Source organism: Solea senegalensis, linkage group LG4 (genome assembly GCF_019176455.1).
Source record: "Solea senegalensis isolate Sse05_10M linkage group LG4, IFAPA_SoseM_1, whole genome shotgun sequence".
NCBI lineage: Eukaryota > Metazoa > Chordata > Actinopteri > Pleuronectiformes > Soleidae > Solea > Solea senegalensis.
Window position 1 is genome coordinate 25,156,872 of NC_058024.1, and position 17,890 is coordinate 25,174,761.

A 17,890-nucleotide genomic window follows, 5' to 3' on the forward strand; every position below is an offset into this window, starting at 1 on the left:
GTTTTTATTGTGGAGAGGAAAGACTATTGTACACATATTCAGTTACAAAAAACAAATGAAATGTGTAAATGTTTGCAGTATCATTCAACTCAAAACAATACACAGTGACACAGAAAGTAAATAAAACAAGCAGTCTGTGTGCTCTGATTCACTCTTTCCTCTTTGATAAAGTGCATTTTCATAAAAGTGAAGTTCAGACGTCTTTATTCTGACAAAGTCAAACATGTCACATTTTCCCAAAATGTCCTCAATCCCTATAGTTTACATGTTAAATTGTTTTGGTCCTCACAAAGATACACTTACAAGAACAAACACAAACAAACTTGTTTTTATACACTAATGAGGACACATCATAGACATAATGCATTCCCTAACCCCTTACCTTAACCATCACAACTAAGTATCTAACACTAACCCTAAAACCAGTTCTTAACCCTGAAAAAGGCGTTTTAAGTCGTGGGGCCCAGACAAAATGTCCCCACAAAGATACGTTTTTTGGACACACACACACACACACATAAACAAACAAAACCAGTCCAGTTTTCACACTGTGGGACCAACTGCTGCACAAACCCCTGGCAAAGATAAAAAGGGCAGTTTTCAGATGATAAAAATGTCAATTAAATGCATCGAATGAAATAGAAACGTGAACGTTTGTGTCAAATCCATGAAAGTGTGTGTGAATCAGCCAAGACTCACACACACAAACAAGGAAATAAAATCATTAAAGCAATCGTTCTGTGCTCCACAGTCTGGAAATCATAAAACCTTGATTGGGTTGTATTTTTATTATTTCTTCTGTCTCTGCTCAGTGTCAGACACATAATTGTTTGGACAGTTTTTGTTTTTTTCTCTCTCTTACACACATGTCCTGCCTTCAGAAACACACGATGCAACGTCCATTTTCTGGCAGTAAAGCTGGTAAAGCCCTCGATTGCCATGTCAGCAAGACACGTAGCATAACGTGAGCCGACATCGGACAACGACATCAAACAACGACATTGAACAACGACATCGAACGACATCGGACAACAACACAAAAACATCAACAAAGGTCATGCAGTGCAGCTTTAACATGTCACGAGTCAAAGAAGAGCGAGTTGTCTTTTCTCGTCCAATCACAGTCAGAAACGCTATCCAATCATCGGGCTGTTTCTGGACGATTGGTTGCGTTCGCAACAGCAGGAGAATGTCCCAATATCCAGTTTGACAGGCGGAGCCTGGTCCGAGCATGCAGGAAACACAACACTTGTGATGACCTATCGTGGAATGTACCATTTCCTATCAGCCACTGTCAGTTGGGATTGGCTCCAGTTTCCCCCATGACCCTCAAAATGATAAGCGGTATGGACTTCTGCCAGTGGCTTTGTATCAGATGGTCAAACATCTCGACCTTAGAACCCTGGATTTGTGCTTTTTACAAACACATTGTACTTGGTGTCACAGTTGGACTGTTGTCACAAGTTTAAGTCTTCACACAGATAGTTCTGTTGGCAAATGCAACATTTCCAGGTAAGACTGGCCCTTTAACACCTTTTGGACAAACTGGTTGCTGTAGTGTACGATAATGGGAAGGCTTCTCAGGGTCTGTTAAAGTCTGGTTTCTACCACAGTAGATCTTAGAGATGTCGCTGTAAGTTCGGAGACATTTCAAAGGAGTTTGGGGGCCCAAGGCAAGAGGGTCCTGTGGGCCCGACATCAAACTAGACCAAATCCTCAATTCCACCCCACAATTGAAAGCAAAGGCTGATCAATTTGCTGTTTATGTATTAACAGTTTACACAGAACTTTGCTGTTAGCATTTCCTTTAAAGTGGAGTTTTCAAAAAGGTGGAGTTTTCATTTCTATCAATTAAAGTTGTCCGACATGAATTCCTGAAAGTGTCTGAAAAAAAAAAAAGACTCTGGGTTATGTCAGAAAATCAGCAGAAGATAGGCCAGGTCAAATGTGTTCACAATGACAGGAGAACATCCAAAATCCCGAAATTTGGCTTTGAGTTCTGGCAGAAGTTATCCGACAAATTCCAGTTTGACTTTCGTGGACATTTGCATCCTCAGACAAAGCCCCCCGGACGATTTCAGAAATACATCCAGAATTAACTGTTTTCATGGCCCCCCTTTCAGCCTGGGGCCCCAGGCAGTTGCCTGTTTGACCACCCCTGCAGCAAGACCCTTGCTTCTGTGTAGCTGTGGGACGGTACCATCAACACAGTGGATGTCAGGTCCTCGGCCCTGATGGTCACATGATCAGGAAGGTCTTTGCTTTGGAGGAGTGCTGTGAGCCACAGGGTTGTACCATCGTGAGGGCGAGGGGTCGTTTTATCATGAAGACTGAGGGGTGCTGTTAGAAGTCGTAAGGCCGTACCATGATGGAGGTGGAGCGCAGTGAGTAGCTGGGGCCTCTGAAGTGGTGCCACTTGATGCCGTTAAGTTTGCGGATGTTGTGGCCAACATTGTAGTAGATACCGTTCAGGTTAGAGAAACCGCAAGCGTCGAACCACCAACCTGTGGAGGTGAAGAGAGACAGAGAAGGAGAGAGGGAGGGTGAGGAAGAGGGGCAGAATATTTACATTTACTAAGACAATCATTCTGGGGAGGGAAAGTGTTAGTTTGTAGATAAAGAGGCTGTGTTAGCTATGAGCTAACGGAGGATTCTACAAAGTTAGCTAGCGTGTTTGTTTTTACTGGAGAAACGCCTAAAATGCTTAAAAATATGCTTAATTTGGGATTAAACATTGTTTGACAAGAGCGAACGTGGTATTATTTTGATCCTGAGTTTTGATGATCCTGAGTTTTGGATCGCCCGAAGAGTTTTTTTTTGTACAAGGTTTTGAGAAATCGACTTTGTTCAACACACAAAAAAGCATTTGTATGTAGATTCTTTTGCAGGCCAGTTTTTTGGAAAATATAAATCTAATCTTTGATTTTATTATTTTTTCCTTGTTTCTTTCTTCTTCTTCTTCTTTTCGTATTCCTCTTTTATATATGTATATACATATATATATATATGTATATACATATGTAATTCTCCATAAATTGCAGTGATTTTAAATGACTCAGTGACTAATGGCGACCGTTGGAGTCTTTTCCTCAGAGATCTCTGGGTTCTGCTGGAACCATTAACATAATCGGTGATGCCGACCCATCGATGAGAGGCCGAGAAAAATGAAAGGGCTGTTTTTCTTGGCACTGACACAAGGTGAGGGGCGGAGCACCAGCGAAGGTGACAGAGACAGATGTTTGAAACGGCCAGTGTGTTTTTGGAATAATCATTTGCTGTGATTAATGAGTCGAGAGAATCCATTTTTATGGTTCCAGTCTATGACATCACAGGTGAGAAGGTCTTTGTTTATTTGTCTCAACAATGGGACCCGTTTGCTTGAAGAGGGCGGGGCTAAACTTTACCTCCAGTGAGCATCATGGCACATTTGCAGTGGTCACAGTTGTCGTTGTCCTGGTCTCTGGTGCTGAAGCCGATGCCGTGCATGGCGAGGCTGCTCTGTCGCCCCGCTGTGCCGCTGTAGCCTCGCAGAAACAACCTGAGGAGGCAGAAACGGGAGCAGTGAGCAAGGACAAAAGACAAGGAACAAAGACCAACCTTCATAGGGATAAATGAGATTTTCTGCCCACTTTCTCTTCTCACAAGGTGTTCTATGAACACTGCATCACTCTGAGAAATGTCCTCCTCCACACAAAACCCCTCAAAATGACTCTAACACTGTAGTATGCATGCCAAACGTGTATGGGGCGCAATAACACCACCACAGAAACACACAGAAAGAGAGAAGAAGTCATAGTACATGCACATTAAGGCCGTTTCTCAATACTCAAGTAAGCGAGTACGTACTCGCTTACTTGAACTTGCCAAGTACAGGAGTACAAAAGGATGTGGCTGTTTCTCAATACTCAAGTAAACAAGTATGTATGTATTGTTCTGTAGTATGTAAGTGCTGCAGCCTCATTAGCGCCACCTACAGTGTTGATAAATGAACATATGAAATACTTTCAATAAATGCATATATATTGTTATTATTTTCACATTTGAAATATTTAACTTCATTTATCAATTTATTTCTATTAAAATATACAATATAAATAAATAGATAGAGTAGAGTAGTAGAGTTGTAGAGTAGTATATATGTATATATAAATAACATGTACAAATATATACTGCTCTACATATCTAATATTTACATATTATATTTAAATACAGATACAATGAACGTGCAATTTTAATATAAATCTAAAATTCAAAGTTAAAATAAATAAAACATTAATAATATACAAACTCTCAAACTGTCAGGTCAAAACGTTTCCATTAAAAACAAAATAACAACAAATCTATGGATCGTCAGCGACGTCATGATGTCATCAGGACAGGCCGAGGTCACGCTGCTCTGCGCCGGGCACAGTGAGCACCGAGTGCCCGCAGAGGCGGAGCTTATCACCTCCGACAAACGTCGCTGCCAAACTATAAATACGTCATATCTTCATACATAAACCACATATTTGAATTCTAAATGACTCATTTCTCGCCTCAAATGATCTTAAAACTTTGTTCTGGGACAAAGAAAAATATTTATTTCAGATTTATATTTCTATTATCTGCTGCTTTGCTCCGCCGAAATGTATTCTGGGATACATGGCCATCCCAAGTACGCTTAAGTCACCTCTGATGCATACTTGGTAAACATGGGCGGAGCTAGAACACTTCCGGGTTTGAGAACCGTCCTCGCTGTTCCAAGTACTTGAGAATTGGAACAGCACTTGGACTGATGACGTTTTCACAAGTACACACAAGTACACACAAGTACACACAAGTATGGATATTGAGAAACGGCCAAAGCTAGTGGGGTTTAGTGTTAGAGAGGCGGGGCGATGACATTGTTTTTTTCCCAAAGTTGCATATGCCCTCCCACACCAAAGTCCATAGAGAAAATCATCATTTTTAGCTCACAGGGACACAGCAGCTGCTGATCTACTGCTGCCTCGTGTGGTGAGTTTGTGTCACTGAGGTAAACATGAACAAAGGATTACAAATGCTCAAGTTGAACTTACTAGCGAAGGCAGCAACTAAATGTCAGGAAAGTTATTCTTAAAATATCATCGACTTAAGTGGGAGCAGATTTATGAATAGATATTTGTATTTACCATGCAGTAGTCAGCGATGTGTGTCACTCACCTGTACTGCTGCTTCTCACTGGTCAGTGTAAACCGGTCGTAGTGGGAGTAGGCGGGGTTTCCCTCCCAGTCTCTCAGCTCCACCCTCATGGAGTACTGACCCTGAGTGGTCAGCAGGTAGAGAACTTCATTACCCAACCAGTGCTCTCCCAACACGTCTCCGAAGCCCTGAGTACAGAGGAGGAGGAGGAGGAGGAAGAGGGTGAGAGGTCACGTATAAACTTTGACTCCACCCTCTCAGGAGACAAACGCACCATCTTGTATTCCCTCCAGCTCCTCTGGAAGTCCACGGTGCCGTTAAACCGCCGCTGGAAAACCGTCCATCCTCCGCGGCTCGTCTCCATGTCACAGTAAACCTTCAAGATGAGGAAAACTTCAGAATCTGGCAAACTTAACTATGTCACGGCCCATTTTTTAATTCTACACCAAAACCATGAATTTCAACAAAATCACAACAACGAAGAAGACAAAATGGCTGCCAGTCTGGTCTGATGTTGTTACCTGCACAGGTTCAGTTCTGTTGCCGATGTAGATGTGATACAGACCACTGACGGACTGACCGGCCTTGTAAGCGTCAGCACAGTCTCGCCACCTGTCATTCCCCGGAGGAGACGCTACACACACACCCCGGAGGAGACCTACACACACACACACACACACACACACACGACGCACACACGCAGCGGACACACACACACACATTTAAGTCTGAATCCTCTTTTCATATCGTCTGAAAGGACAATACAGTATGTGTGTGTGTGTGTGTGTGTGTGTCTGTGTGCGTGTGTGTGTGTGTCTGTGTGCATGTGTGTGTGTGTGTGTGTGTCTGTGTGTGTCTGTGTGTGTGTCTGTGTGTGTCTGTGTGTGTGTGTGTGTGTGTCTGTGTGTGTGTGTGTGTGTGTGTCTTATTTGTGTGTGTGTGTGTGTGTGTGTGTGTGTCTGTGTGTGTGTGTGTGTGTGCGTGTGTGTCTTATTTGAGGCTTTGTGAGGACCAGAAATCTGACATATTGGCTGGTCCTCACATGTTTAAATGACTTTTTAAGACCTGGTTTTAGGGTAAGGGTTAGAATTGGGTTAAGGTTAAGGTTAAGGTTAAGGTTAGGCACTTATGGCGCTTTTTCACTATACAGTTCTAGCACGACGGTTTGACTCTAGTCAGTTTGGTATCGTTTTCCATGACTTCATAGCTCCTCCTCAAAGTGGGCGGAGTCATCCTAGCACAGCTACGTGAAACTACGGTGACGTGGTTTTAACAAACTAGTTGTTTTGGGTGTAACTGAACCATGAGAAAAGATTTGTTGACTTGGATTCTCGTGTCGGACGTCGCGCTCATGAGTCTTCCAGTGACGACACTCTCTGACCAATCAGTGACCGGCACTCTGTTGACGTGACATTTTAGCTTCGGCTCAGCTCGCTAAAAAAACCCACAGTACCAGGTACTATCACAAGTAGAGTCGAGCTGGAACCGTGTAGTGGAAAAGCGCCAAGGAGCTGAGGAATGCTTTATGTCTAACAGGGTCCTCACTATGCATGAAGCACAAGCGTGTGTGTGTGTGTGTGTGTGTGTGTACCTGTGGTACTCGCCACCATGTTGATGAGTGTGTGGACAGACTCCATTAACTGGGCCTGTTGCCTCTGCAGAGCCGTGTTGTTGCTGCTGGCAACGCGCAGCTGCTTCTCCAAAGACTCGATGGCCGCCATCTGAGTCCTGACGACAGACTGAGCGAGAAAACATCATCGCGTTTATATCATCGCTCACAACCATAATCTGCTTCTGAGACCTGGACGCACGCTGAAAACATGGCTGCCAACGTTAAAGTCAATGATGTCTTTTCTTCACTGTTAGACCAGGGTTCCCACACCTTGGATGACATCAAATTTTAGGACTTTTCAAGGACTTTCCAGGCCAAATTCTCTCAAATTCAAAGACTGAATGTGCTGACACAGCTTATGGGAGGACAGCTTGTAAGAGCTTGTCTTTGTGCATGATGGCGTCTGCCTTTATTGATTTGCAGCACACTCTGCATCTGGACAAGTGATTGTCTTTGGGATCTTGGTCAAAGTCAGTTTTTGTCTTTTGTCTTTGGGGAGACAGACATCTTGGAATTTTAATTTCGTGGTCATTTGCTCTCTCTTGTTTTAACTTTACTCGCTCATTGTTCAGCGCGGAATCTCACATCAACAGTGGCGAGAGAGACAGTGGACAGTGTCTCTTAAGCTGACATAGATTTTATCAGGTGAGCCTTTTGTGAAAGTGCTAAAAGAATCCATGTGGGCCAGCAGGGGGCACACACAGCTCAAACTTACAATTGAATCGGTTACAGCTTCTTCGTTCTTAACCTTATTTAAGCAGCTGAGGTTAAAGTCTTAAAGTAAATCAATAGTACGTCTTTATATTTGCTCACAGACTCAGTGGTTGGCCTCTTAAATCCTGCAGCTGTGGTTTTTACCTGCAGTCGGTTCTTCTGCTCCTTCATGTCCTCCAGCTCTCCTCTCTGCTGAGACTCCAGCATCTGAACTTTACTCTCCAAACGACTGAAAGACAAACGGGGGAGAAAACTGACTCAGCATCATGTGACCGAAATGTCCTCAGCCATTTATTTTCCTATTATCTTATCATGTCTAATGTGACACAGTAACAAGATATTTCCAAACAAGCTGCAGTCGAAATCGCTCCAGCGTTGCTTGTGTTGGCGGGACACCAGTGTTTGTCAGTACGTTCCAAAAACCATGAAATTACTGTTAAGTAAATAATAATCTGATGATGATCGCTAAGAGCTCCAGTCATCAGTGTGTTTACAAGACAGGGGATTATTTTACAGCCGCAGAGCAGCGTTAATTCTTCAGGGCAAGTAAAGCTACAGTATGTAACTCCTGTGGCCAAAGCGGCGCTAGCATCATTAGCAGTGACATTTTTCTGATATTTTATTGAAGGTTTTCTCTCGGTTACAATGTGAAGACACAAGGAGAGTCAGGATTAGGATTAGGATCAGGGTGCTTTGTGGTGTTTTAAGCCAAGGAGGCTAGTTCAGGTTGTTATGTGTTTGTTTTCTCCAGGTTCTTCAGATTCCTCCCACGGTCCAAAAACATTAGTTTGTCTCTGTATGTGTCCCTGTGATGGACTGGCAAGCTGTCCAGGGTGTGACCCCCCGCCGGCTTCCACACTAAGTCAACTGGGATTGGCACCAGCAACCCTCATGTGGAGTATAAAGCGGCAGAAGATGAATGAGTGAGTGTTTTAGAGTCAAGCTTTCTGGGAAGTGAAGGGAATCCCTGTCAGGTTGTAGAACCTCCAGAAAGTAAATGACAACATCATAACGTAACTCCTGGAATGCTTGATGTTAACATTAGACCGATTAACATGACGTGTGTGTGATGGAGCAGAGGTTACTCCCTGTTGTCAGAGGAGCCGTCAAACAGTGAAATAGAGATTAATAACCCGAGCATCACTCTCTCTCTCTCTGCCAGAGGAGAGCGAGCCCTCGTTATCTGCAGCAGCCGAAGCAGCTGCTGAAAACAAAGACTCCGCTCCACAGTTAGATCAACAACACGCGAGCCAAACGAATGAAACCTGAGGAAGGAGTGGCAGCGGCTTCACAGGGAAACACAGCACACGGAGAGAGGAGAAGAGTCTGCACGACTTTACTGACTCTGAGGCAAAGAGAAGGAACAGTTCTTAGCAAACGTGTTCCAGAAATAGCCACAACAAACTGAGATCGTCTTCATCCCTGACTCAACTGTGTGTGCCCCCTGTGGGCCCCCAGCACCGAGACCCCACAAACACAGCCAGGATGTCCACGTGGGCCCCATAAGGGTTATGTTCGGGGGCCCCAGTGGTTTTGTCCATGGTCTCCATGGTGGACCCACCCGTGTTAGCCCACATGAGCGGTCCATGACGGGCCCAAGTTAGTGAAACCATAGGGGACCTGCAGAATTTGCTCACTTCAAGCCTGTGCCCACTTAGAGCCCACTTAGTACCCACTTAGTACCCACTTAGTACCCAGGTAGCTGGGAAAGGGTATATTTTGAAAAATGACGCAGGTGCCATATGGTCAAACATTATTGTCAGTCCAAATATAAGCTCAAGGACATGCTAATATTTTATCAAAGGGCTTACCTAGTATTTAAATAATAAATAATATAATAAATAAAATCCAGTCTTCAGTGTCTCAAAGATGTGTTTGACACTTTGTCTCACTCTGCATGGTTCTGCATCAAACATGGTTGTTGATCCACTGCTTCCTCCTTCAGTACATTCAAGTGTGTTATTTTAGTGATTTCACTGTTTGAAATCCTTTGTTCAGATTTATCTCAGTGACACAAACTGACCACACGAGGCAGCAGTAGACCAGTGGTTTCTGGGTCCCGGTGAGTTAAAATCACAGAGTTTGGTGTGGGAGAGCGAGTGGTTTATTTCACTTGTATTTAGTAAAACACGGTCTGCATGAGGACTACTGGTCCTGACAAGGTCAGAGAGGTAACAAGTACAAACACACACACTCTGACCACAGCACCACAGCAATCAGTGACTCCCCATCAGTCCACGTCCCAGTGAAGCAGGCTCGTGCAGGTCAGACATGTTGGGTTGATGATGTTCATGTGTTTCAGATCTTGACGCGACCACAGTCTCACCCACTCATGTGAAACACTGCCACTGCTGTAGGTGTGACACACGTGTGATATGTGAGGACGACAGAAGGTCACGTCTGACTCCTGACGTTAAATCTCAGCCACTCAGCTAAAATTGCGATGTCTTTGTATATAACTGTAAAAGCATGGGGAAAATCATGTTATGGCGCTTGTCCACTACACAGTTGTAGCACGACTCGACTCTACTTGAGCTTTTCCAATAGTGATAGTAGCTACCTGGTACCTGGTACTTTTTTAGCACCTGGTCTGGCGAGGTTCCAAGTGAGCTAAAATGTGACGTCAACAGACTGCCGGCCACTGATTGGTCAGAGAGTGTCGCCACTGACGCCCGACACAAGAATCAAAGCGAACAATATCCAACTGCAGATCAGTTAAAAAGTCTTAAAAATCCCCGAAAACATGTGTTAATCTCCAACCTTTAATCTCAATGTTTAACAGAGGACTTTGGTGAAAAGCAACATTAATACTGTGCTGTGTTTCCCAGTAGCAAAGAATGCTGGCAAGCTAATGTTAGCTACCTAAATTGCAAACCCAGATGCTTGTAGAAGAAAAATAGCACTGACGTCATAAAAAGTGATTCAAAAACATTGAGTACAGCGTCTGCTGCTGCTGTCACAAAAAAATGCTGACTTTCACTTAACAGTGAGAGTACAGTTAGCATCAGGCTAACTTTTTTTGCTGACTCATTGCTGACTCAAGTGGCTGTAGCTATACTACGGAGAAGCTTTTGAGAACTTTAGCGTAAAAGGGTTAGCCTAAGTTTAAACAGAAACAAAACCTTCCCGTTGTAGTACATATGTAAGACCTGAATGTGGCGCTGTAATGCTGCCAAGAGAAATCTACCAAAAACCTAGCAAGCACATAAAGCTGGCACAGAGTACAAACTAAAGCTGCGTATTCTTTTGAGATTTAATAGAAAAAAAAAAAAAACATTTTAGGGCTCCCAAACTAACTGTTTGCACCCTGATTTCTGAGTTCACTGCGTTCCACATCAATCCCATGTCGGGGTTGGTGAGGTTGCTCTGAGTTTCTGAGTTTGAAATCCAAGTTCAGAAACTTCACATGACCTCGGATATTTTAAGTTTTCAAAAATACCCGCCCTCATATCGTCTACCTGTTCTTGTCCTGTAGTCGACTGATCTCGGACGTCTGCAGCAGCAGCTCCTTCTCCAGTTTGTTTGTGGACAGAGAGTTCTCCAGAAGCTGGATCTCGATCCGAGACGTGTGGTTCAGCACCTGGGGGACAAAATGACGTCACAACAGGTCCCAAGTTCCCGTGGATTTGTGTTGTAGGTTCCCGAGGTCCAGGCGACCCGGTCAAAGCCCCCGTTACCTTGGCTTCCACCACGTTGAGTTTGCGCGTCTGCTCGGCCGTGTGCGTCAGCAGGTTGGTTCCGATCTCCAGCATGGTCGCGGTCTGGTTGTGCACGAAGTGTGACGGGATGTGAGTGATGTCACGTCTCACGCTGCTCTGAACAAAGTTCTCCAGCTGCAGACAAAACACAGAAGTACAATGAATCACAGTAAATATAGTAGTTTGAAAGTAAAGAATCTACGACCCAGTAAACGACTGTAAATATCTGCTGTGAATGTGTGGTTAAATATATTTTACATTTGAAACATTTTTTTCATTAAATGCGTGTTTTTTTAAAAACACAAACACATACATCTTTGACAACAGAAAAACACAAACGCAGCAAATCAAAGTTTTAATCAAACACGTCACAAAGTCTGACATAGTCTTCTCTGGGAAGCTCAGCCCATGCCTAATTGCACTGCCATGCTGTGACCTTTGACTTCTGACAAATAAATAATCTGTCCATCCCACTTGGCGTCCGTCAGACTCCACCCCCCCTCAGGATATCAGTGCCACTGAGAAGCAGAGGCAGCTGATAAATATACCACTGCACCAACAAACACGCAGTTCCCCGTGGGACTCTGGTCACCAGTGAGGCTGTTTGATGGGCCCACAGTGGGAGTGGGTGGAGGGTCACATCTGAGTCAAGTGTGGACCACTGTTTTTTGAATAAATTCTCATCATTAAATTCATTCATTTAATCTTTTATTATTGACCCTTTTGTTTGCAATCACTCAGGGTCCTCGACCCCTTCATACGCTGTGGTTTCTGCAAGGTCGTCTCTCTCACGTCCTCTCTCGCTCTCTTTTAAACGCGTGATAAAACCACTTTTGTGTGAACAGAAATCAGCATTGAATTGCCATTAAATACTGAGAAAAACTGATGGTGCGCTCATTTTAAATGGGAGTGTGAAGTGACGTCACCTCCGAGTTTATCACGTCCAACTAGAAAAACAAATAATAGTTAATAATAGAACAAATAGTAAAATAAATTGTTAGCCACTGTTAGCAGTCGATAACGACACTCTATACTTTATTTTGCAAACACAAACAGCGTCGCAATGTGTCAGGAAAACGTAATTTTCTGATTTGTTCTGCATGTGGCTACTTTTGTAATACTGCTCATGTTTTATGTTAACTATTAAAATAAAATGTGTCATAAGAATAACACCTGCAAGCTTTTTTTTTTTATTGCCAAGTGTTTTGGCAAAAGGTTTATATAGGAAGTGACTTTTATTTTGAAGGCCAGACTGCAAGGAAGTAGTGTTGTGTAAGATGGGATATGTGACAGGAAACATAACCGCTCATTTAATCTAATAAAAAGAATGATATCATAAAAACATGAAATTGATACAAGAATGAAAATAAGAATAAGAAAATCTACTGTAAGCTATTTTCTTTAATTGCCAAGTGGCTCTTATTTTGAAAGCCAGAATGAAAGGTATGACGTAATGCGTATATTGTTTTTGCACATAACTCATAACTCGGTTAATCTTAATAAAACAAAAGATAACACAAAGACGTGCATTTTATTTTCTAAAAATAACTACTGAAATTAAAGATAACATAGATTTTATAAAAAAAATAACTACTTTAATAAAAACATGTATTTATTCTTTTACCCCAAAAGTAATAACTCAACATTTTTACTTAAAATCCCTGAAACTTTATTGAACATCCCTGAAACTAGCATAAATTATATTGACAGGAAGTAGTCACGCTTTGCACATGTGCAGAACAAATCGGGTTTCCTGTGCAGATCTCGCAGAGACATCTGACGTATTATTTTTTTATTACTAGCTACGCGATCATTTTTACCAAAAAAGGTAAAACAAAAAGAAAAATAAATGCAGATTAACGCTGACTCAGCATCTATGGCTTCAGTGCGTCTGGGACAAAGTGCTGACTCATCCTCTGTGTGGTGATTTTATCCGCGCTGACTGACTTTATCTGGATCGTCAGTCAGTTCACGCTCGCTGACGCCTCCATTACTGCCAAATTAAAGTCAGTTATTATTTCTACTCTGCTTCACTTCACATTCAGATTAAACAAGCGTCGCTCTCTTCAATCAATCACAGAGACGTTTTTAACCTGATACGGACCCCAGTGGTTTCTCCAGAGGGCCCAATCTGGACTAAACCTGGCAGTGAAACACATGCTGTGACGTCACATTGAAGCTAATCTGATCATCACAGCTGGAACGAGCTGCTCGGTTTCTCTCTGCTGCTGTTTTTCGCCTCCTGAGATTAAAGTCTGATCAAAGCGTCGACCTCCACCTGACAGAGGGACAACAGAGCTGAATATACAGAGTGATGTGGAGATCATGTGCTTTAAAGACGAGTAAATAATGGGTTAGACCTGCTTTCAGGGTAATTAACAGAACTCTGTGATGTACTTGATGAGACTGCTGAAAATCCAGATTTTTATGGAGTATAATCTGTCCATGATAATGGCGGTATATGACGACAGTGACACTTGATTCATTTAACTGATATATCATGACGTGTGCGTCACATTTATATGCATTTACGTATTTATTCACAACAAAACATCGGTTTCAAAAACTGACAACTGAGATGCAAATTTAAAAAATAAATATAAGAAATAAATAAAGCTGCATCATATCAAAGAAAATCTTTTCTTCTGAATCCTTCCCGGCAGCATCCAGGAGTTTTTTTTTTGTTGCCACAGATGTTAGCATCAGGGTGCTACACTAGCGATGCGGACACCGACTGTGATTGGCGTGTCTGTGTTTGAGGGCGGGGCTTGAATGAAACATGATAATCAGAGTTCAGCAGGTTCTTTTTTTTTAGTTGCTTTTTGTTTTTTTTGTTGGGATTTTGGAGCCTCAGTGCGCTGACTTTTTAATTAACCCTTACTTCCTGCTGTACGATTAAAACTACACACACACACACACGCACAGGTTGGAAAAACTATTCTTCCCAGGACTCCGCATTAACTTCCATTCATTTGTTCAGACTAAACAAAGCTTTATTACTAACTCTAAATATAACCTTAACTACAAGTCAAATTTTAGCCCCAAACTTAACCAGTTCCCTAAAAGAATGAGGTTCTGCCTCATAAGGACCTGGTTTTGGTCTCTATCAGGACTACTGGTCCTGACAAGGTCAGGGTTTTATGACAGAAAATGGACCTAAAGAGGTGACAAATACAAGAACACACACACACACACACAGAGGCCTGACCAACGAGCTCTGGGAATACACAGACTGCCCCCATGTATGCAACGCTTTTTTCTTACTTGCAAACTCAAACCACATGTTGGCTTCGCTGTGATCTGGAACTGTGGGTGACTTCACAGAGGGGGGTGAGGGTGGGGGGGGGTGAGTGTCACCAAACTGCCCCAATAACAAACAATGACGCAGAAGCAAGCAGTACTGATACAGATCTGGGGTAACAAGTGCAGCAGTGTGCTGGGATCTGAAGTTGGCAGCTCCGAGAGAACCAAGAAAAAGATCTTTCGGCTTGTCCCTCTGCGGGGGTCGTCGCAGAGATTGTTTATGCTGGATGCCCTTTCCTGGCGCAACCTTCCTATTTATCCAGGCCTGGGACCGGCATTAGGAGTACACTGGATGTGCACCCCCCCGTGACTGTGCTCAATTTAGTGTGTCCAATTAATCCAATCAATAGCGAGCAATGGGGATTGGAGCGCCTTGCTCATGGGTGTCCTAGTCCTTGACCTGTCAGCCGACAGGTTCAAGCCAAGCCGACAATGCTCCAGTGATGGCCCTTTTCCATTATACAGTTCTAGCTCTATTCGACTCTACTCGACTCAGTTGAGTTGAGTAGTGAAATACCACTGAACGTTGGGTCGTGATTGGGCTCACGATCGTCGGCTTTCAGCAGTGCTGTCGCTAAATACGCCAGACTCCTCATTTCCTTTGCTCAGTGTTGGAGATTTTTTAAGGATTTTTAACTGATCTACGGTTCAACATTGTTCGCTTTGTCGCACGTCACCCTCATGACTCTTCCAGTGACGACACTTTCTGACCAAGCAGACCTCGCTTCCTCACAAAGTTTTAGAAAGACTGGTCCACGCTTCTGTAACAACCTCGGCTGGATTCAAATTTTTTGTACATGGGCTTGCACCAAAATACCCGGGTTCATGACCCGGTCAGAACAAGGTCCTTTCTGCATGGAGTTCTCCTCGTGTGTGTTCCCTCCGGGTTCTCCGGTTTCCTCCCACAGTCCAAAAACAGCAGATTAGGGGATTAGACAAATTCTCACACTCTAAATTGACCATAGGTTTGAGAGTGAATGATTGTTTGTATCTATATGTGTCCCTGTGATGGACTGGCGACCTGTCCAGGCCATACCCTGCCTTTTTGCCCTATGTCAGCTGGGATTGGCACCAGCGACCCTCATGTGGAGGATAAAGCGGAAGAAGATGGATGGATGGATGGATGGATGGATGTTTGGATTAGACCAGGCATCTATCCAATGTCTCCAGCTGGTCCAGAACACTGATACTCACCTTCTAATTGGAAAAACCACATCACACCTGTGTTGTGTTCCCACCACTGGCTTCCTGTTCATTTTAGGATTGATTTTAAAATGTTATTGTGGGGTTTTAAACCTTTTTATGGACTGGCCCCATCTTAACTTCTTAACTCCATCTTTACAACCCACCCTAAACTCTAAGGTCAAATCAATGGCTGCTTTTAGATTTGATTACAACATGGATACAAAAATATGGAATGATTTACTATTCCAAATTAAATCTGCCCCACAATGGAACATTTTAAATCTCTTTTTAAGTCCTACCTCTTCTCATGGATCGTTTTGCACCTTTTAGTTTGTAAATCATTGTGGTCAAACCTTTAAATGTTCTTTAGAAGGAAAGCTGACTCAACATAAACATCACCTGAGGTGAAGTGTGGAATAAAGCCAGTGAGTGGCAGCAGAGGTCAATTGATTAAGATTAATAAAGTGGCTGTGTCGGATATGGTCAATCAAAATAACCATTGTATCGCAATATGTATCATATCGCGACCGAGCTGTAGTTGAGGGTCAGCAGGCGTGGAATGTCCGACCATCCTGGAGATTGAATGAATCAACCTCACACAGAGTTTGTCGTGTTATTATTGTGTGTCAGTGAGTCCAGATGTTTCAGCTGCAGTCAACAGCCTCGGGCTTCGTCTCTGAGCTTCACCGCAGTCGACGTTGAGTTTTCTTTACATGGTGTCTGAATTTACCCTCATCGCCTTCCATTACTTCCCTCTGTCTCTGTAGGAATTTGGCCAAGTCTTCTTCCTCTGTGTCTCAGGTTCGTTCCTTCCTTCCATAGCAGGTGTCATTTTTTGCCTCCTTGAAAATGAGGCAAATTTTGAGGGTTCAATATGATAAGAATTGTCCTAAGAAAAAGAGGATTTAGCAAAAAAAAAATCCATTTTAGTCTATGTTTTTGTTTTCTTTTTCTTTGAGCCATTCTACACAGTTCTAGACTGACTGCCAAATAGTGAGCTGTTCTTTAAATCCAACAACAGACTGACTGCCAAATAGTGAGCTGTTCTTTAAATCCAACAACAGACTAACTGCCAAATAGTGAGCTGTTCTTTCCCTCCGTCTCTGTAAGAATTTGGCCAAGTCTTCCTCCGTGCCTCAGGTTCCTTCCTTACTTCCTTCCTTCCATACCAGGTGTCACTTTGTGCCTCCTTGAAGGTCTCAGGTTCAATAGAAAAGCAAATTTGCAACCTATCCTCATTACTGTAAATGTAACTTCTGACTGGACCCAACAATGAAGACACCAGACATGTTAAAAGTGGTTTTAAAAACAATAGTTGACTGTCCAAAACAGACACAGGATGATCCAAAGCAGAGGAGGACGAAAACAGGGAGACAGTCTCCTGACTGACAGGAGGCAAAAATAATCAAAAATAAGCAAACTTGAAGTACTTATCACAAAGGATTAACAACGATCTGGTGAAGAGCTGAAGACCAGATACAGAATCTGGTCGTCTTCATTCCGCCGTCCTACTTCGTCCATCCGCCTTTGACTGTCTTCATCCCTCCATTCTCCTCTGACCATCTTCATCTCTCTGTCCATCATTGTCAGATTTGTTTGTATATCTGTCTTCATTGGTCTGTCCTCCACTGATTGTCCACATCCATCAGTCTTCCTCTGACTGTCTTCGTCTATCTGTCCTCCTCTGCCCATCTTTCTTTGAATGTTTTTGTCCATCTGTCCTCCTCCTCTGTCAGAGTCTCTATAAATGGACACAGTCCCAGTTGCTTGTTTTGGGACCAGCGGAGAGTGTGGTGTTTAAATCTCTGGGGGACAATGTTCACTTCAGTCTTCTTCAGAAATGTGTGACATGTTTGTGTTGGACGTCTGCAGAAACCGTCACGCCTGCACAAATCCCTCTGAGAGAACGTGTGTGAGCCACGAGTGTGTCCACGATAATGACATATATATACTCTACATAATGACATATATATTAACATGGACATTTTTGAATGTTTGACTCTGGCTTTTGTACAAACCCTGTTGCTAAACCGACATGTGTTTGTAAGTTCACGTCCACAGTTTGTTTTCATCTTGCACCAAAGAGAATTAAAACAGAAACACATGTGTCTTTTAAACTTTCTCTTTCTCTCCTTTCGGTGTGAAATTCATTTTTGAATGCTCTGTATTTCTGGGAAAGCTAAACTTATGAGAGAGGTAGGAGTGGGAAAGCAGTGGA

At 43.0% G+C, this 17,890-nt stretch overlaps 1 protein-coding gene across 1 annotated transcript; it reads right to left on the minus strand.

Moving 5' to 3' along the window:
- Nucleotides 1-483: 483 nt before the first annotated feature.
- Nucleotides 484-17,253, minus strand: angpt4 (angiopoietin 4). The gene is made up of 10 exons (XM_044023554.1): nt 17,185-17,253; nt 11,164-11,382; nt 10,945-11,066; nt 7,631-7,715; nt 6,752-6,899; nt 5,682-5,794; nt 5,435-5,536; nt 5,182-5,348; nt 3,405-3,538; nt 484-2,504 (listed from the first exon to the last, which is right to left on the minus strand). Exons 1-10 carry the CDS (start codon nt 17,251-17,253, stop codon nt 2,344-2,346), a joined length of 1,320 nt encoding a protein of 439 aa, XP_043879489.1. The 3' UTR covers nt 484-2,343.
- Between the last annotated feature and the right edge of the window lie 637 nt (nt 17,254-17,890).

What these genes read in the sequence shown, in the direction of transcription:
- angpt4 (XM_044023554.1), bottom strand. Translation starts at nt 17,253, where the DNA reads ATGGACAGAGAGATGAAGATGGTCAGAGGAGAATGGAGGGATGAAGAC. An exon ending in CATGGTGGCGAGTACCACAG is followed by an intron (nt 5,795 to 6,751) that starts GTACACACACAC and finishes GTGTGTGTGTAG; the next exon opens with CGTCTCCTCCGGGGAATGAC. An exon ending in ACAGAACTGAACCTGTGCAG is followed by an intron (nt 5,537 to 5,681) that starts GTAACAACATCA and finishes CTCATCTTGAAG; the next exon opens with GTTTACTGTGACATGGAGAC.